Source organism: Rhamphochromis sp. 'chilingali', assembly GCF_963969265.1.
Source record: "Rhamphochromis sp. 'chilingali' genome assembly, chromosome: 4".
In the NCBI taxonomy this organism is placed as follows: domain Eukaryota; kingdom Metazoa; phylum Chordata; class Actinopteri; order Cichliformes; family Cichlidae; genus Rhamphochromis; species Rhamphochromis sp. 'chilingali'.
This window is the reverse complement of record NC_137948.1, coordinates 16983853-17004630: the sequence shown is the minus strand read 5'-3', so window position 1 is coordinate 17004630 and position 20778 is coordinate 16983853. Positions and strand designations below refer to the sequence as shown.

Genomic DNA, 20778 nt, shown 5'->3' with positions numbered 1-20778 from the left:
TGCGTCAGCACTTGAATGCAGCTTTTTCATGATCATCTGTGGAGGGCTGGATTCGCTGCTATGGATGACATTTCAAATGAAGGGCGATACAGTAAAAGGATTGTGGGGTTTCCTGACAAGGTTGTCAGTGTTGTACTGTAAGCATGGATCCTGGACTACAGAATAAAGTAAGATTTCAGTCCAGGCTAAAAAAACAAAACAAAACCGAAATTACATTTCATCATGTTTGACATTGATGATAGTGCAAGGAAAGCCAAGGAAGTCAAGTTTTCTGAGTATTTTGTTTGTGGACAACCAGCAGCACATCACACCGTGTGCCGTGCAAAGCATCAGAGAAATGAATGTCGGCTGTTTTCTGTTGTAGGCACCTGCAGTTTGTTTGTTTTTTCCTTCCCCCTACTTCAAGCTCTGAGAACATTGGAGACACATTAATTGAATTTTATATTTTTAAACGTGGGTTACGAGTAGCTGACAGAAATGTGTATAGTGTAATCACATCAAATGTTTAGCTGTGCCCCGTTTCGCATCTAGTAAAGAACAGGTTGCAGTTGTCATTTCAAAGCAATATGGTGTTGTTTGGAGGATTTTTCAGGTCCAACTAAGTTGTTCTTTTAGTTTCAGTTGATGCCAAAGGGGAATGTTTTCATCATTCTCTTAGTTCTGTAAAAAAAACAAATTTAAAGTATGTATAATTTTTTTTTCATAACACTTCTTTTGAGGGAAAAAAAGAAGCAGTAGTTGTGTTTAGTAGTGTGCACATAAATTGGTGAACATCACCATTCAGTTTCATCAGAATTCCCTTGTGGACAACCAGATTAACAGTATATTTCTCCCTCTGCCCTCCGTTATCCGTGGAGGCTTTCTGTGTCCATGTGGAAAACAAAAACGTTGTTGTCAAAACACCCTGTGGAAAATTGTGGCATATACACTCTGGATAAGGGGATTTTTATATTTAAAGAAATAAAACATTTGTCCTTATCCATTCCTGTACTGTTTTTAGATGTACTGGCTGCAGGACTGACTGACTACCCTTCCACAATTCACAAGAATCACTACTGCTGCTCGAATATTGTACGGATTTTAGTGAAACCTGTGCACAGTGAACACATCTAATAGGCCTTCAATCAAATTGTAGTCAAGATCACTTTAGTTTGTGCATTACAGCCAATTAATGACAAAACTGCAACTTTCTGTACATTTCTCCCACTGAAAATGCTACGTCTAAATGAACAGAATCAACTTTTGGGGACCTAGAGATGATTGTTAGTCCCAGAAGACCAACAGTTTGGCACTAACAACCATGCCACGTTCAAGTAAATCACTTTTTTTCACCATTTTGGTGCTCAGTTTGAAACTCACCAGGTCCTCTTAATCACCTCTATAAGTCTATAGTTACTGAGTTGCTGTCATGTGATTGCCTCATTTCAGATATTTTAATAAACAGCTGAACAGGTGTACTTAACAAAGTGGCAAGTGAGTCTATAGAAGTAGATACACAAGACTGAGACTGGATGGTTTCATATAAATACATGTCTATGCTACAAAAATGCACTACAGGTGACAAAAGCTGTAAAATCTAACACTGCACTTTATTCTATTTGAGTAAAAACATCTGTAACTAGCTGGTCTGAGACTTTAGAGAAAGGTTTGTGTGGTTTTGGGAACTTTTGTAACTAGTGCGGCAAATCTGTATCAGTGTGGGATATCTGTGTACGCACGATCTCTGACTGCAGAGAAACACTGCGCACTTTTAAAGCGTCACTTCAGCTCTGCGGATGAATGTAGCACTGACTGTACTCGTGTATTTCCATGTCCTATATTCCTCATACCATTTTCTTCTTACATACAGCCCTAACTAGCTAGCTTCGTTTGAAAGAAACAAAAAAACCCCGATATTTCTGTGTTACGCGAACGTCGCACAAATGACGTCATACGTAAAACCCAAGCGCCAAATTCAAAATGGCAATAGCCAGCCTGCAGCCTGCAAACTAAAGCCTTTTTTAAAAATTAGTTTGCCGTGTTTTACGATGCGAAATAAACTCAGAAAGGTCAAAACAGTCAGAGACTCAAACTTCCGGTGCAAAGACGTGACGCAAACTGCCGGGGTTATAGTTTTATCAGAGTCGAGCTGCTCTAAAGAGGAAATCTCGCTGGATTCAAAAGATAAAAACGGCTCAAATTCAGCTACATGGCTTTCGGGAACACACCCCCAACCAGTCCTGGAGATAAGAGATTCTTTGTGCGCAAAAGGAGCTAAAATTGCTCCGATTTTCTTACGAGCGATACAGCAAAGAAAGCGGAGCAGCGACGGGGAGCTGGACCAGCCTCTGGATAGCACGCAGCAATCCGTGCTCCCTCTTCAAGGTGATAACGTGCAACCAGTAAAACGTCCACCTGCAGTTTCTCACGTGACAATAAAGGACGGGTGTCAGGGACAGCTGTCACCCTCAGTTCTGCACAGCTGCCTGGAAAAAATCCAAACTTCTAATCCAGCATTTCCAGTCCAAGCTGTGCTCAACACTTTGAGGAAGAAGGCAGGAGAAGGGCTGCAGGAGCATGCACTCACAGGTTAGACTGAACAACTGTCTGTACATTTGCTCCTCAGTGAGGATATAATTGTTCCCCTTTCTTTCCTCCTCATATCCGCATTATCCCTTAAAAGAAAAGAGAAAACGGGTAGATGAACTCTTGCAGAGGGTACCGAAGCGTCTGAGGTCTGCAGAGAGTGCTGCAGATGTGGGTCACTCGTCACATCAGGATGTCCTGGGAAGCAGTAGTGTTCACCCTGCAGAGAAACAGCCCAGGTGCAGTAAGCTGAGTCGCACTCGCAGACTGAAGCAACAGAGGGCGAGCCAACCAAGTCTTGATGAGCCGAACATAATGAAAAGCTGTGATCCTCTTCAAAGAAGTAATGCTTGTCTCATTCAGAACAGTTTGACATGTGCTTTTATTCCCTTTAAATTGCAGGAAATGTACTTTTTTTTCTCTTCTTTCTTCTGTCTAGATTTATTTTTTGAGGATACGCTGTGGATAGATAAGTACAGTCCCCAGCATTCGAGTGAGGTCATTGGTAATCCTGCATCTGTGAATAAATTGTACAGGTGAATTTAAGATATTTACACAAGTCTAATTGATTAATTAGTCTTTTGAAGTCAGCATCAGGAGTGTAAACTTTTTATGGATGTTTTCTTCTTGGAGTTCAGTTGGTTAAGGAAATGGAAACTAAGAGCCGCCCGTGACAAGGAGAGACAAATGGAGGAAAAGAAGCAACGGGAAAACAGTAATGGTATGAACTGGTTCTTCACTGTGAAGCTTTGCTCAGTCAGACATGTTATTCTTTTTTATTCCATGCGTGTGACTTTTGGAAAAGTAACAAGTATCCTTTTGAGCAGAGTCATGGGATTGTGGAGACTTCCAGGGTGAAGCTGGATCAGACGATGGCAGAGAGGACCCACTGGGTAACACCCTGCTGATTACAGGACCGTCGGGTGTGGGCAAGACTGCTTCGGTGTACGCCTGTGCTCAGGAGCTGGGCTTCAAGGTGGGATTTGCAAAAAGGTCCGGTGTTTTTTAAGCGATGCTGTCAAAGGCTTGTGAGAAATCAGTTCCACCAAACATGGATTCATGTTAGGATGAATCTTAATGCCAGTTCACCATCCCAAACATGTCCAATAAAACCTTTTTCCCATTTAAGTAAAGCAAAGAATCCCCGTAGATAACCTGTTTAGTTCATTGTAATATTAATAACGATGATCCTTAACATGAGTTTGATTTCACTAACTTTACATAAAAACAAACGACCCCTATGAAACTAAGCTGTGGTTAAACAGCTAATTTAAAATGGCAACAGACAGCTGTAATATGAAATGTACAGAAGTTCAAATTTAAAATTGAATCCTTCTCACAATATATTACTTTTCTACTGGTTGAAATTTTTGTGGCTCATCCCAGAAGGTACCTATAAAAAATCAACACCTGATATGCTCGGAGTCTCCAATTTTAAAACTGGTAAAATGTGACATTTTTGACTTTGATCAGGTCTCCACTGGAGGTGGTAATAACCAGACACCCCACAATATGATATTATCACAACACTTCACTCACAGTGACAATTTTTTGTCAAATTATGTCCTCAGAGTTAAACTGTGTCATTCTCTGTTTTATCCAGTAAGATAAATTTCTCACACTCTCACTAAAACCTGCCATAAATTTTTTTCTCCACCGCTAGTCTTAATGCTTTGGTTTCTTCTCAACCAAGGTGTTTGAGGTGAACTGTTCCTCACAGCGCAATGGGCGCAATGTTCTGTCCCAGCTAAAGGAGGTTACCCAGTCACACCTAGTGGAGACGTCGGGGAAAGACCAGCTGAAACCGGCTTACTTCAACACCAACACCTGCACTTCTAAATCTGAGATTTTACTAGGTGATGATCATTTGTTTTCATTGTAACACGAGTAATCAGAGCCCTCAGTTCTTTTACTGAAAAACAACAGAGGCACAATTTTACCGTACAGGTAATTATATTTTCTGTTAACAGGAAAAAGGGTGCTTCCTAAAAATGTCACTTCCACCTCAAAAAGAAGAACATCACAGAATTTGAGAGGCTCTCGTCGCAGCGCAAAAGCAAAATCAGCCACAGTCACTCTGACTCGCTATTTTAGGATGAAGGCCAAAGCAGATCACTTACAGTCTGGTTTCCTGTCACCATCTGAAAGGCCAGAGAACAAGAAACTGGGCAACTCATCGTCAGGCTCTGATGTAGCAGAGAAAAAGACAGCCACTTCACTTATTCTCTTTGAAGAGGTAAACCATTTCTGAGCACGACACCGTTTGGCATATAAAGCCACACGTTAACCGTGTTTGCTTCAGATTCACTGTTATCGCTTGCTCTTGCAGGTTGACGTTATATTTGACGATGACGTCGGTTTCCTTGCAGCCATTAAGGCTTTTATGAGTGCCACTAAAAGACCAGTCATTTTGACTACGAACGGTAAAGACGCACACGCAGAGTTTGAATTTCACTTTTAAAGATGAGCTGTTGGTTCTAAACTAGTGTCTTCCTCAGATCCCTTATTCAAGGATCGATTCGACGGCAGCTTGGATGAAATAATTTTCAAAACTCCATCAGCAGTAAGTCAAAGTTACCTCGACCGCCTCACACAGCTTCAATGACAACTGCATGCATGTGTTTGACAGTAGCGCCGCACTCTTCTTGCATGTTTGTGCTATAGAAGAAGAAAAATGTTATTAGAACTTCATTAATAGAAAAATAACTCAGTCTGTCATTAACTCCATCTTTTCAAAGGTGAATATGTGCAGTTACCTGCAGCTGGTGTGTCTGGCTGAGGGAGTGCAGCTGGATTTAGGTGACGTCAGCAGCCTACTCAGACTCACCTGTGGTGATGTCAGACGCTGCCTGCTGCAGCTGCAGGTCTGGGTGCAGAGTGGTGGAAGGTCTAAGAAACCCATCTGTGTGCAGTGTAAGTTTCTCCAACATAAAGCATAAATAACATTTAAAACAAATTTTATGTTATTCTCTGTAAATCTTATTGTTTTAGACTCAGATGCTGCTGAAGGAGAACATTTAGACTCATTGCCTCCGTACAAAACGGGCTGCTCTGCTAACATGCTGGGTCTTTGCGGTGTAACTCCAGAACATTTGCTGAACCTTCTAAAGGCAAGTATTTGTTTCTCTGCATAAATCTTCATGATCATTTCTCCAAATGAAATTAACGTTTCCGATCTATCGTGTTTTGATTCTCAGTCCTCGTCTAAAAAGCACATGGACGAGCTCTTGATGCTTCTCGCTGAGAGCTGGAGACGAGGCGTGCCGCTTCTCTATTTGAACCTGGAGCTTCTCCTGTCTGTAGCAGCTCAGCATACTACGGTTCGATGCTTGGAAACAGTAGCTTATTCCAGGCTGCAGTGCGAGCAATCTGATGTTGGGCTTCACATCGAGCAGCACAATAGAAGCATTTATCAAAGGGCTTCACTGACCAACAGCAAATCTGTAAGCCATACGTCAAAGCTTAGCAGAAGGAAGTATAACAACACATCATCTGACAGTTTGGGCCTTGAAAAAACATTCTCATTCAGTGGGACTCCTTCAAAAGCTCTGCACTCAGGCAGTACGGCTCAACAAATTGCAGCTAAAGAGGAGAGTGAGTGTTTAGACGCCCTGACTGACTTCTTTGACATCATGTCCTACCTCGATGCCACCCTGCCGCCCACAGGGACACGTGTTTCCGACTCCTGCGCACCCGAGTCATTTGTGTGGACAGGAGCGGCGCTAAAGGCTGGTTTGTTGGATGAGATGAGGGAGGAAGAGGACAGCAGCTACAGTCAGGAGAGGCTGTTGGACATTCAGGCTGCTGCTGAAGGTTTGGGGTGTCACAGGTGCTTGTGCAGAGCGTCTGAAGCATGGACTGAAGTGCAAAAAATCAGACAGGTGCTGGAGGACAAAAGGTGGGGGAGGCTGATGGAGAGACTTGCATTGACCTCTTCTAAAAGACACAGTCTCAGCTTTAGTTTTCAGCCTCTCTGTGAGCCAAGGTGAGTCTGCTCTCCACCTCATCTTCTGAATGCCATTTCAAGTTGTTTACCATCTTTCCATTTCAGTTGTCCAGTCATACACTTAGTTATCGTTGCTTAAGTTTCAAGGATGTTGACTTCTTTTAAATGCTTTATAATGTAAGTATAAGGGAAAGCGCCATTACATGACACTCATTTGATAAAATCTTGTCCAAATCCATTTAAAAAGCAAGACACTGACCAATGAAAGGTTAACAATTTCAGTTAAATAACTCAAAGCATCTTTAGTGGAAAAGTACATAGAACTTCATTCTACCTGCGATGTCGCTCCAGGATGAGGGGGGGCTCATGAATGCACGTGGATGCTTCACTAAACATTTCTAATATTGTGCACATTATAAAGCAGAACACCAATTTCTTTGTTCCCGTGCCTCCAGTTTGTCCCAAAGAAGATTCAGACTGAACAGGACGGTTCTCAGCAGTAAACCCTTCGTTTTGCTGGGGAACAGACGGGCTGTGTGTGTTGACTACATGCCGGTCCTCCGCTCCATCTGCCGCTTACATAAAGCACAGCAACAGAAACAAGAGCCACTGAGGTGAGTCAGACACAAGGTTTAAGAGTCCGAAAGTAGGGGACAATCATAAATGACAGGAAATGGAGATGGATTTTATGTTACTAGTGAGGTTGTAATATCACAATAAGTTCATGTGAGAGAGAATGGCAGATAACCTCCCTGAACACCTCAGTGTAGATCAGTGAAGATGTGGTTTGACAACATTTAGAACAGTTTCTTAGTTTGTCCAGGAGTATATCTGCAGAGACCACCCTCACTAACTTCTGATGCACACCCAGTCATTTAGTTTTATAAGCAGAAACCACTCGTTTCAGAAAACCGCTTAAAGATTTACTCATAGTAGGCTTTCAAGGGGACAAGAGTTAAATAACACCGCTTCTTCACACTAGGGCTAACACACAGAGACAGACAACCTTTCATTCTCACTTTCACATGGCCAATTTAGTATCTCCAGTTAACCTAACTAGCCCGTGTCTGGACCATGGGAGGAAGCAGAGGTACCTGTAGAGAAACCGCACAGGAAGTCATTTTGTAAAACAACTTGTTCCCTTGCTGCTATGATTCTGTCATGAATCATAAGCCTGACATAATAAGAAATATAGATTGATAAATAACACTACACCCCAGAAGGGAGTGGAGGAATGTACATTTAGTTTAAGAGTGAATAATCCCTTTAAAATATATCTAACATTTTGTGCATTTATCTAACACTTTACATACTAATTTCTCCCACAATAGGTGTATGAACTACCTCAACAACATTCACCTGGGCCTCTCAAAGTCAACTATGCAGCTCCTGGCAGAAGGTTTCACGTGACTCCTAAAAGACTATTGAACCGTACATCATCTCTACCTCAGTTTACTCCTGTCAGTATTTATTTTAGTCAGATACTGTGAAATGAAATTAACATGGTTTATTTGAGGAATCATGTTTTTTATTTATATGCAAGTGCAACCATTAAGTAAATAAAAAGTTTGCCTTTTTTTTGTAAATTATACTGAGCATTTTAAGTACTCAGGTACTCACATGGGTTTTTGACACAAACTTTTATGCTTTTCATCCTTTGTGTTTTATCCACAAACAGGTTTTTCACAAAATGCTAGGACGACAGCTGTCACTGCCCCTGTCAGGGTTAGTAGCAGAAATAAACACAGGAGCAGCCCTTATACTCAAACATCTCCAAAAAGTTCAAAGGAAAAAAAAGTTCAAAAGAACTCAGAATTCCATTTCTGAGGTTTGTTGGTTGTGTGGTGACGAGACGAGTCCAGCTAGTGGCTCTCAGGAGCAGTCGCTGAGCAGCTCATAAAAGGCTATAGCCTGAAGGAGAGCGTCACAGAGTTCCTCCCCTCCTCTTCTGCTGCCCATCTGGAAGGAATTCCTGTACTTCACCAGCAGATCCTGGGGAAAGTTTATTCTGGGAAGCTTCTGCGTCACCGACTCTGTCATGAGCTGTCGAACTGCCTGCGCCCCGCTTGTTCGAGACTCACCCACCATCAGTCCAAAGTGGCGCCCTACAGCAGTCCTCATCATGTTGAGAACCCTGTAAAGGAAAGGAGAGAATTTCTGGGTCAAGTTTCTGCATGCACGCTCGCTTGTGCAGGATTACAGATGTGACCAGCACAAGTTCAAACCAAATACTTTTGATATCTTTTTTTAACTTCACCTGGGAGGAATGTTGGATTCTGGCAGGGAATTTTTGGGCTCCAGCAGAGCAAAAAGCATGGCCTCCACAGCCCTCATGTGTGCCATGATGGGGAACAGAGCTGTGTTTTGGACTGAAATGGAAGATTTCTCTATTATGTAGAAATCTGCTGATGGCAGGAGGGCCACAACTGAAGACACCTGTTGGCATCACAGAATTAATGAATTATGTTACAGAAACAAAGTTCCAAAACACAGTGACTGTTAGTCTACATTAACGTTCTCATTTAGCTAGACTTTACTAGAAATAATATGCTCTACAAAAGTACTTACATCATGCAAATAAGCAGAAGCCATGTAAGTTCCCCTCAGGAAATTCGGACAGTCCACCTGTTGCCAGTCCAGTACACTCATTCCACGGTCCACGTGTGCCCAGGCAATTTTATTAGTCCCACATATGAGTGACACTATGGAACTGGCATCCTGCATCGGCAAATACAGAATCATGATTAGAGAGCATTATCCTGCTCTTTCTTTTCATAGTTAATATTTTCTTTTAACAGCTCAAGGTTATGAAGTAGACAGTAAACCCTATCACAGCAAAGTCCATCACCAGCTATCCAACATCCTGTGATATTTGATTTGATTACAATATCATGTATGCTTTTCCAAGCATAAAAGTTGGCCCCAAAGATTTAAACTTCTGCCAAAGGAAAATCAATGGGGCTGCGATTACATTTGTTTACGTGGGGTTTAATTTACTGAAGCATGAAAACATTTATCAACACTTATTACAAAAAAAAAAAAAACAGGGAGAAAGACTTCTAAGCAGGGTGGCAGATTGTTAGTCTTGAACAGTACACGTGTACCAACCTATGTGCATATCATGTGCAAAAAGCCTACTTTGAGTCAGGAAGAACCCACTTATGTGGTTCATAATTCTCATAGATCATGTAATTACATAACAGAACATCTGTGTCATCCAAAATATGGGCACTGTTGACAGAGGATGGCTTATCAACAAATAAAACGAGATTAAGTGCAAACAATTAAGAAAAAAAATCCTAGAATTGCCCGTGATCATACAGACCAATGTAGATATTTCAAACACGGATGTGTCAAATGTTGATCGTCTATCAAGAAGTGATTTCTGTTATTTGTCAAATAATGATTGAATTGAATTCAATTTTACTTATATACCACCAAATCACAATCATATGACCCCCCCCCCCCCCCCCAAAAAAAACAAAACAAAAACAAAACAACAACAACAAAAAAACAAAAACAAACAAACCACACACCGGAAATCACCTGTTAACACGAAAAGCTCACCTCTAACCAAGACTTGTCGACCTCTGGCCTGATGAACTTGGCCAGCTGTATCCTCACTTTCCTCTCCTTCTTAACCGTCGGGTTGAGAATGGAGTTGAAGACAATGACAGCACTTTTGTGCTTTAGCAGTGGAACATTCACCACACTTTCCAGAGTTTTAAAGGGTCCGTTTTTAGTCCTGTACTCCACAATGTTGAGGGACTTGCGACCTCGCAGCAGCTTTATCCCGGCCAGCTCTCCTGGCGTGGCGGTGTTGAGGAGCTGGAGGATAGCGTCTCGCTGCTCTGGGGTGTAGCAGGTGTCCAGCGTTCTGCTCGCGTCATCCTTGCAGGATTCATTACTGGAGGACAGATTAGCGTTAAGGGTCTCAAAGCTCGCCACGGGAACCCGGCTTCTCCAGCAGCATGTGCATTGAAGGTACCGCAGCTCAGGGAAGGAGCCGTACTGAGGGCGGCAAAACAAACCGGACTGTCCCGCATACTGACCTGGAAACACAACGGGGCAACATGTGTTGTCTAACGTTTAAGGTGTTAACTTTTACAATATGAGTGTGGAGCTCAGCCAAAGTTACTTAAGGTATACCTGTTCATGAACATTTAAGACCATAAAAGAAGATGCAACTTCTAAAGGCTTGCAATGAAACGACATTTTACAACTGGCGATACTAGCTAACGACATATGTGCATTAAAAATTCTTACTTCTTTTGACCAGCGACGACAAAACTCGCCTGGCGACCCACATTATCGTTACTTGAAGTTAAAATGAATATTTGACGGTTTTGCTCGCCGGCATAATGCAGGTGGAACAACTTCGCCCTCTGATTGTTTGGTGTCCAACGGTTTTAACTGGTCGGTGTGGCACAACAACAACACTTTAAATGGTTCCGGAATGCTGCTTAATCCCTCCCAGGCCTCGATGTATCGGACGTCGTAGAGATAAAGGCAAAAATAAAGAATTAGACAATTAAACAAAATAAGTAAATAATAATACCATAAATAATAATATTAACTGATAAATAACAGAATGCTTATTCGTCCACTCCCGAGCTGGGTTTATTTTTTATTTTTAATGTTTAATACATAATGATAAACTATCTTTTTTCGACTGCTGCATTTAGGGGTGAAGGTCTCCAAACCACACATTATAGCAGGTCTTGCTACTATCTTGTAAACCTCCCCTTTCATTCTTGCTGGTATCCTTCTGTTGCAAATCGCCACTGACACACATCTCCACCCACTTCACCCTGCCTCCACTCTTTTCTTTACTCCTCTTGTGCATTGTCCAGTGCTTTAGATGGTTTACCTCAGTTACTTAAACTAATTTTCCGTCAATACCTTTACTATTTGCAGCTTCATTGTTACACTTCTGTCCGTGTCATTCACAAGTATCCAACAACTCATGTTTTGAATATGTCATTCGAACATTCCATTGTTCCAACAGATTGGAAAATTGCTGCAGTTACACCAATTTTCAAAGCAGGTGTGAAGACTGACATGGCTAATTATTGCCCCATAAGCATACTCCCGGTCGTATCTAAAATAGCTGAGAAGTGGGTGGTTAAACTCCTCACTGCTCATCTAGAAAACACCCAACCCTCATTACATCCAGTTACATGCAGTTTGGCTTTCGGGCACATCACTCCACAGATACTGCCCTGTGTATGTTAGTGGAGAACTTGAAGAGCTTGCTGGACAAGAGTCCCTGTGTTGGAGCTGTATTTTTAGATCTGAGGAAGGCTTTCGACTCTGTAAACCATCAGATATTGTTATCCAGATTGACTCGGTTTAATATCTCCAGTCAGGCTCTTCAGTGGTTTGCTTCATATCTCTCACACAGGAAACAGTGTGTGGTGTTGGATGGGGTTAAATCTCCATATTTAGACTGTGATACAGGGGTTCCTCAAGGATCTGTTCTTGGGCCCTTATTGTTCTCTCTTTTTATCAATAACTTACCTGAAGTCTGTCCAAATATATTTACTCAAATGTATGCAGATGATGCAGTTATATATACGCAAGCAAATAGTGTCCAGCAGGTGGCAAAAGATCTTACAGCTGCTTTAGCATTAATGCATAGCTGGCTGGAGGACTCATGCCTAATGTTGAACACCTCAAAAACTGTCGGTATGTATTTTTCAAAACGCCCCTTAAACTTGAAGCAGTCAAACATATTCCTGGATCGAGTAGAGCTTGAATTGGCTCCAGAATTTAAATATCTTGGGGTCATTCTAGACCCAACATTGTCCTTCAAGAGTCACATAAATAAAGTGTCCCAGGTACTTAAATTTAATAATCGAAATTTTAATCATATACGTAATAATTTAAATATGAATGTTGCAAAAACTTATTTTTACTCAATGATCATCTCTCATATGGACTATTGTTTGACGTCCTGGTCACTTGCTTGTCCAACAACACTTAAAATTATTGAAAACATTTATAAAAGAAGTTTAAAACTACTTGACAAAAAACCGACTTCCCACCACCACTGTCATGTGTTAAAAAAACATAAATTACTGAATATCAATAACTTAGTGAAACTTAAAAGAGTGAGTTTAATATATAAAGTCTTACACTCCCTTGCTCCACCACCACTAAAGCAGTTCATTAGGCATAAAGAAAGCTCAGACAGGACCACTCGAGCTACAATCCGAGGAGACTTGTTTATACCCCACAGACGGACAGCATTTGGGCAGAATGTCCTTTCTGTCCAGGGTGGCCATCTGTGGAACAGTCTTCCTCAACCCATTAGAGAATGCTCGACATTCAATTTGTTTAAGGCAAAGGTTAAAAACTGGTTATGGACAATTCAAGTGTGTGATCATGTATGAGTTATATAGTTTTAATGTTTTATTTGGGAACAGAATGGTGTGTATGTGTAAGTTTGGTGATGGAGTTTTTATTATGAATGAATGATGATTTTTTTATGAATTATTATGTCTATTTTTATGCTTAAGGACAACAGATGGAAATTAGCCCTTGGCTATAATCTGGTATGTTTACATTCATGTAAATTTTTTTTTTTACATTTATGTTCATTAACATGCACTGTCCTAAATAAATAAATAAGTATGTATTCTGTATTGCTGCTACTGATTTTCATTCCTCTTCTCTCCTGTGCATACTTCCACCTCTCCAGGCTCCCTTCCACCTGCTTCTTGCTCTCACTACAGATCACAATATTGTCTCCAAACATCGTAGTGCACAGAGACTCCCGCCTCACCTCATCTGCCAACCTGTCCATCATCAATGCAAACAAGAAGGGACTCAGAGCTGATCCCTGATGTAATCCCACCCCCATCTTTTACCCATCTGTCACTCCTGGTGAAACACCTCACCACTGCGTCACTGTTCTCATAGCTCCTGCACCCCCCTCAAATACTCCCTCATACTCTGCCTCTTGTGACTTCCTCATCCAGTACCACAGTTTCTCCCTTGGCACCCTATCATATGCTTTCTCTAAATCCACAAAGACACAGTGCAACTCCTTGTGACCTCTATACTTCTCCGTCATCACTCTCAAGCAAACTTTCTCAGCATAAAGCCATACTGCTGCGCTCTGATCAGCACCTCTCTCAATAACCTAGCTTCAACAACTCTTTCCACAATCCCAAATTCATCTACAAATCTGAAGGTTGGTGGTTTGATCCCTGCCTACTCCAATCTGAATGCCCTATATCCTTGGGCAAGACACTAACGCCAAGCTGCTCTCCGATGCATCCATCAAAGTGTGAATTTGTGTGAATATTAGAAAGCACTTCAGCATAGAAAAAGGTGCTTGTATGAATGGGTTGATGAGGCTTGTTGTATAAAGAGTAGAGTAGAAATGTGCTCTATAATAACCAGTCCATTTACCATTTTCCATTACTGCTGTATTTTCCCAGTCATCTGCTAACTCTTCCTTACCACCCAGAGCCCATCTCAACTCTTCCCTGAAATCTGTGCAACATTTTTCCTTCTTTGGTTTCCACCATTTAATCCATTTCTCTGCATATAAACAGTATAGAAAGTAGACGTTCGCTTCTAAATCTGGATGGACACAAAAATCGTCAGACAGTCACTAAGTAAGAATGTCCATCTGTTCTGCATCTATGTGAACAGGTTTTTTTTTGTTCCGGTTAGCTTAAAATAAACTCTATTCAGGGTTACTACTTTCCTCTAGTTTAATTTAACTGGTTTAAGCAGAACTATGCAGGAGCTATAGAGTTATAAACCAAACAAACACATTTTTCCCAAGTGTGTTTAATAAAGCTTTCTTTGTTTATATTTAAGTTTTCCAGCCAACTTCTGTGGAGGAAACAATGAAAGGAAATAGTTCTTTTTAAGGTCCCAACAGGGGAGTCTTGGACCACATATCTTGGACTGAATTTTCCTAAGAGAGACACCGTTCTTCTAACTTTCATGTTCATAGTGGGTTCAGGCAGCTGTTGTTGTTTGAGCAGTTGTTACCTTATGCATTTGTCCCTACGTGCATTTGTCAGCTTGTCAACACGCAGTGCTGAAGATACGTACTGCAGCGGAAACTGCAACAAAAAGCATTTGTCACCTCAACAATTCAAAATATAGTCACAAAATTTTACAGTTGTGCAGCTGGGGCCAAGATGAAGGTCGAGTTTGAAGAATAGTGAGTCAAGGTCATAAAATGTAAGCAGGCTAGTTGACACACAGACTTTTCCCACTTCATTCCTCTGTTTCACTCTGGGTTTTGTAATTTTTAAATTAATAGTGCAATTTGCATCTCCCCCTTTTCTTTATCTGCTGTATGAACGCAGTTGACGATTTATTTTGGCACACCAGATACATCTTATAGACATTTTATTAATATAGTGGCAACTCCCCACAGGAGGTATTTTTATCCGATGTGTAAAAGTACATTTTTAAAGGTGGGTTTTGTCTGTCTCACTGACATCTGCCTATCCAGTCTTAATTCTAGCCCAGGACTTAAAGCAAATGAATGCCACTCGTGACAACAGCAGCAGTTAAATTTAGATGCAGGACAAAAGTCTGGCTATAAGTTTGCAACAGTTTGTAAAACTGGCACATAAGCTTGGAGCTATTCTGGAAAGTTCCCTCCTTTTTCTTGCTACTGCTGCTGACCTTAACTTTAAAAACAAAACTGCTGCTCTCACAGCTTTCGAACAGCGACAAGCCTAGCAGCCTAATACTGTAAGTCAATCACCCAGTAACTGAGTGACGTATGTTTCACTTCCTTTCTCTGTTATTTCTGGATATATGTGTTTGTGTGCAGAACAATAAACTTCATGATGCTGCATTGTTAAGAGGAAATACTGGCCCACTGGCCACGGAGATGTTTGTACCTGCTACAGGGCAGAATAGCTCTGTACTGTGAAGTGTGTAGAGTCAATATGGAGTTACTACCTAGTAGATGTTTTGTTGGGATTTGACTGTCAGCCCAAGAGAAGCAGACGCCCTTCATCAATGGCCACTTCTGAAAGAAATAACAAAATTCTCCTTGATTTGGTGCAACAGCCGGGTAACAACTTGTGTGCTGACTGTGGAGCTCCTGGTGAGTACACTTCAACAGACTCAGGTTTAATTTATAGATTAGCACTGATAGATTTTTATTTATTTATACTTTTTTTTAACTTTCTCTCCAGAGAACATTTTATTTACCTTATTTCACTACGTCACTAGTGGTAATAGACGGCCCATCTGACTGAGTCATGTGCTTTATTTAGTTAACAATATTGTGTCCAAAATATTATTTTATAACCAAGTAAAACTGTAATAAGCTCTCAGAAGGGGAAGAGAAAACTGCTGTATAGGGTGGTATGACCTTATTGTTCCTCCTTTTTTCCACCACTTTTCACCTTCACTGTATGAGGACAGTTAATACAGTGTGTACCTATGTGAAATGAAGACAGAGGTAGTGCAAACAGTGCTTTATACGCTTACTCTTTCGCCTGTTTATCGACTTTATAATTGTGCAGAAAAGAAACACTGATTTTTGCTTTATAATCTTTGTACATTATGGTCATTAGGCAGTTCATAGGACTACTTTTATTTATTTTTTTTGCACTGTACTTAGTTCCTTCTTATAAAATAAACACTGTGATCACTTTTTGCTCGCAGACCCTGACTGGGCTTCTTACACTCTCGGCGTCTTTGTGTGCCTGAACTGCTCGGGGATGCATCGTAATCTGCCTGCAGTCAGCAAAGTGAAATCCATACGGCTGGATCATTGGGAAGATTCACTTGTAGAGGTATTAATTATTAGCATGAATTCAGATGATTAATTATTTATTCATGTTCTCTTAAATTTAGACATTTTCCTTTTATTATAAAGAGGGTGTTGGATACCTTTAGATTTCTTTGATTTTTCACTCCCCCCAGTTCCCTCTGTTATTACTCCGTTACCTCCAGATTTTCATTTCGTGCTTCATTTTAAAATAAATCCTTCTAATTTGAGTCTGTTCATCATGTAAACAATATTATCTTGTTCTAACCTTTATTTTTAACTCTCACATTATGCGGTTTTAGTTCATGCAAGAGAAGGGAAATTCTGCTGCCAAAGCTATTTTTGAGAAGTGTGTCCCGGTCTTTTTCTACCAACCACAGCAGAAAGATTGCGTGTAAGTGACTTTCACTGCATTTGGCACCCATTCATTTCATTAACTCAACGGAAGTGGGAAGCAAAGACAACAAACGGTTTGTTTAGTGAATGGGAGTGGAGTAGTCACGTTTCTCAGGTAGAAAGAGGAACAGCAGAGAAGTGTAAAGGCTCAGTGACAGGTCTACACATTTTCACGGACTTGTTTGTTTTCAGCGTTCTTAAGGATCAGTGGATCCGTGCCAAGTACGAAAGACGGGAATTCACAGGAGAAAACATCTACTTTCAAAAAGTGTACAGTGCAGGTAATTATCCTCGCAATATTTTTAATTAAAAAAAAGAAACCTTCCCCCGTCAACAAAACATTGACAACCCAGCATTTGTTTTCCCATCAAAGTCTAACCTGCAGTTTATTTGCTTCACCTCTTTGAACTGTTTGATACTCCAGAACTGTTTGAGGCAACACTATGGAAGAAAGGCAAAGACAGTAAGCAGTTCTTTAAAAGCACCTTCCTGCTCTCACAGAAAGACTTCACCCTCAGATACTTCATCAAAGAGGATGTGAGCAGTTCTTCAGTCATAAGACCGTTTAGTTTACAGCTGTATAAGCATTCTTCAGTTGACTCTGGCCAAATACCTCTTTTTCTAATCTTCCTCAATCATCTCATTAAAACCAAGTCCAAGGTTCCCAAAGCTGTCATCAACATGAAGGATCTGAATGCAGTCTTCCAACCAGAGAAGATCGGTCATGCTACCGGTTTGCAGATCTCCTATGTGGATGATGAACGCTCAAAGAACCTTTTTGTGTACCACGAGGACGGGCAGGTGAGGGCATCTTCCCAGATGTATGCTGCATGCTCTTTTCCATCCCACATTCATAGAGTTATACCTTATTTGAGACAATTACTCTTCCTGGCAAAACCTATGTCTATGATCTCTTATAGGTGATTGTGTCTTTTTTCAATGCTATTCGGGCAACACGTTTGGCATACCTCCTGAAGAAAAACCCCACTCTTCAAGAAAAAGACGTGAGACAAACTTTCATTAGGTCATCAGCTATGTAAACCCCTCTTACTTCAGGCTAGTGATGTCTATCCTCAAAAAGCCGCTAAGTAAAATTATACAACCTCAAAGTCATACCTCATACATCAAACGTTTTCTGTAATTAACTACATAGAACTTTCCAATTTAATGGCTTTCTGTTCAAGAAAGTGTGCAGAGGTTTCAAGGCCTCGACCGAAGCCTTGTTTAATGTTCTTTTTAAAGTTTCCGCTCATATCTGCAAGTCTTTGTTACTAATGCCGCAGCTTTTGCTCAGTGATTGTTTTAAAATGACCTTTCACACCCAAGAAAGTTGCTGCTGAACCACAAGTCTTCTGTTTTTAGTACCACGTGTTTATATAATTTTTTTTTGTCTTAGCATTTGAGAAAGCTCCTTTGTCTTTATTGTACTTAATATACACTTTAAAACTAGCACAGGCAGGATTTATACACTTAGGTCCATAAATATTTGGACAATGAATTTGTTTTTGCCTCTGTACACCACAACCATGGATTTTCAACCAAAACAGTCAGGATATGATAGAAGTGCAGACCCCTAGCTTTATTTTAATTGGTGTAACAAAAAAATTAGTATGAACTGTTTAGGAATCACAGCCATTTTTATACACAGTCTTTTCAAATGCTCTAAAGTAATTGGGCAATTGACTGAAGAGCAGTTACATGGCTAGGCGAGGCCTTGTTATTCCATGAACAAATATATCAGATGAAACATGATGCTACTCGCGGCAGTTAAATTCAATAATAATTTCGGTTTGTTCTCTCCCCATTTAAACACATTTAATGTGCAAACCCGCACAACGTCAGCACGGTTGAATCATTCTGGTTGTGAGCTGCTGCTGTTGTTCAGCTCACAGTATTTGTTGGTGTTTCTTTGCACAGTTAAAACATCAGCTAACAGCACATTGCCTGAAGGAGGGATACATGGAGAAAACTGGTCCGACGGTCTGTGAACTATCCAAAATTTTTAACTGGATTTACTGGGTCTACTTATTTTTAGTTTAACTGCCTGGCTAATTGGATTGGTGTGTTTATATGTGTTTTCAGCAACGGGAGCCATTCAAGAAGCGCTGGTTCACGCTGTGCTCAATGAACAGAAAGCTTCTATACTTTAAATCTCCACTGGTAATGAACAGAGATGAAGAACAGAGATCTTTGTGTTGCTCATATCTTTGTGAAAATGAAACACCTACATAAATAAATGAAACATAAAAATTTGTCATTTTTTTTCTTTTAATTGGAGATATTAAGAAGTTATTCTAATGCTCATAAAATACAATGAATAATCATAATGATCCTATTTAGTTGTACCTTGTTTATTTATACTGTTAGGATGCTACAGAGCTGGGTGCTGTCTTCATCGGCACAGAGAGCCACGGCTACTCTGTTTCAGAAACCAGCAGCCGCAACGCGAGGGGAAGCCGGTGGTGCTGCGGGATCTCACTGGAGACTCCGGAGAGGCAGTTTGTTTTTATGTGTGAGCAGGAGCAGGAGCAGAGCGAGTGGATAATGGCTTTCAGAAAGGTCATCTCTCAACCCATGACACCAGAAGACTACTCTAGTAGGAATTTGTTGTCCCGTGTGTTGTTAAAATGCATCAACTTTGCTCCTTTGGTTGTCAAGCATTCCTAATTCTTTCTCTTTGCGATATTCAGATGAGGCCAACCTGAGGAGAGGAAAATGAATCATTTCCTTTTTTGCAAGGAAATTAAAATACCGTTTGGGGACAGAACAGACCTGAAGCTTTTCTCACAAAGACGCGCCCGAACCTGTCAGTGTGGCTAGAAACATAATTAGAGACAGGACCACAGACCGACTAAGGCGCTTACTGTCTGCAATGTGGAGAAGCTACTGTCACCGTAGAGACTTTGTTTCTCTGTAAGATCCACGCACATTAAAAGCAATGTCTCCTGATTTTGATGCACTTTTGTTGAAATTAATGTCAGCGTTCTTTTGTAATACATTATAAAGTCACTGAAAACAGACATTGTATTTATTAAAATAAAGACTGAAATGGCTATTTTGTAAATACTTTTGTTAACTTTGATGTACTTAGATACTTTTTTGTGTTTGTAGCTGTCTGTGAATTTCTCAAACTCATAATTTAAATACACTTGATAAATAACTGCTTTCTTTCTTTTTTTGTTAACCAGTTGTTGGGGAACATGCTGGCTTTCTTCCTCATCAGTAACATATGTGCAGCTGGGCATTGTATGAGGCATATGTGCCTCTGTTGAGATGTTTTGATTTTAAGTAGCGGGTTCCATCAGGGCTGATGGGAATACCACAACAACCACCAGGACCACATATCACTGTTTATCAATTAGTTTACAGTAATTTAGCTGCTAGCCTTAAAGAAACACTTACTTTATGCTCCATCTCTTATTAAAAGCTGTTTTAATAGTATTATTATTTTAAGTGAACATTTCAATCTAAAAGTTTGATTCTTCCATACACAAGGATATGCTAAAGGCTTAAGAAAGTGTACCAGAAAATCTTCTGTTTTGACAGTTTTGCAGTGCAGAGAAACTTTAATAGGCTACCAAAAGTAGATATATAGTGCTGTGTGAAAGTCCTGACCCATCCCAAGGAGCCAGACTTTCTTTTTTGTGGTCTTGAGTAATATTGTTCTCCAGACTTTTTGAAGTTTTTCTTTGGACACTGGCTGCTTTTTCACTCATGTTCAGTCAGCTGCTTGTACCTGACAAATTAGCAAAGTGACCATTTAAAATTGTATCTTTAGGCACTTCATTACTAGCAGCGTTTAAGAAAAACACACCATTTGTTCCCATTTCTCTAGCTGGGTTTGTGAAAAATGCCAAAGTTACAGAAGACATAAAATAGTCTCCAAAAGTTGATTCTGTTCATCTGGACGTAGCATTTTGTGGGAGAAATGTTTCGTCACTCATCCAAGTGACTTCTTCAGTCTCAGCTGACTGCAGGTTTCCCCAATCTTATAAACAGTACATGTGCATTATGACTGAAACCAGCCCACTGAAGGAACAATGGGGTGCGAGGTCAGTTTCTTGATTATGATTATGCAAATTCTCATGACCATTGATCAACAACCACT

General features: G+C 40.5%; 3 protein-coding genes across 3 annotated transcripts; 2 read left to right on the top strand and 1 right to left on the bottom strand.

Moving 5' to 3' along the window:
• Nucleotides 1-1925: 1925 nt before the first annotated feature.
• Nucleotides 1926-8329, top strand: atad5b (ATPase family AAA domain containing 5b). The gene is made up of 15 exons (XM_080879397.1): nt 1926-2568; nt 2663-2908; nt 3005-3101; nt 3204-3286; nt 3393-3541; nt 4259-4421; nt 4536-4801; nt 4895-4988; nt 5064-5128; nt 5304-5478; nt 5557-5675; nt 5763-6550; nt 6967-7125; nt 7843-7971; nt 8190-8329. Exons 1-14 carry the CDS (start codon nt 2028-2030, stop codon nt 7919-7921), a joined length of 3024 nt encoding a protein of 1007 aa, XP_080735523.1. The 5' UTR covers nt 1926-2027; the 3' UTR covers nt 7922-7971; nt 8190-8329.
• Nucleotides 8039-13068, bottom strand: tefm (transcription elongation factor, mitochondrial). The gene is made up of 5 exons (XM_080879399.1): nt 10778-13068; nt 10079-10563; nt 9080-9229; nt 8769-8947; nt 8039-8645 (listed from the first exon to the last, which is right to left on the bottom strand). Exons 1-5 carry the CDS (start codon nt 10818-10820, stop codon nt 8384-8386), a joined length of 1119 nt encoding a protein of 372 aa, XP_080735525.1. The 5' UTR covers nt 10821-13068; the 3' UTR covers nt 8039-8383.
• A 2409-nt stretch (nt 13069-15477) lies between these two features.
• LOC308394835 (arf-GAP with dual PH domain-containing protein 2-like) lies at nt 15478-19590 on the top strand. Its single transcript, XM_080879398.1, has 11 exons — nt 15478-15602; nt 16169-16299; nt 16577-16668; nt 16863-16951; nt 17095-17207; nt 17325-17471; nt 17591-17674; nt 18588-18650; nt 18753-18830; nt 19038-19266; nt 19361-19590. The coding sequence occupies exons 1-11, from the start codon at nt 15515-15517 to the stop codon at nt 19387-19389; spliced, it is 1143 nt and encodes a 380-aa protein (XP_080735524.1). The 5' UTR covers nt 15478-15514; the 3' UTR covers nt 19390-19590.
• The last annotated feature ends 1188 nt before the right edge of the window (nt 19591-20778 follow it).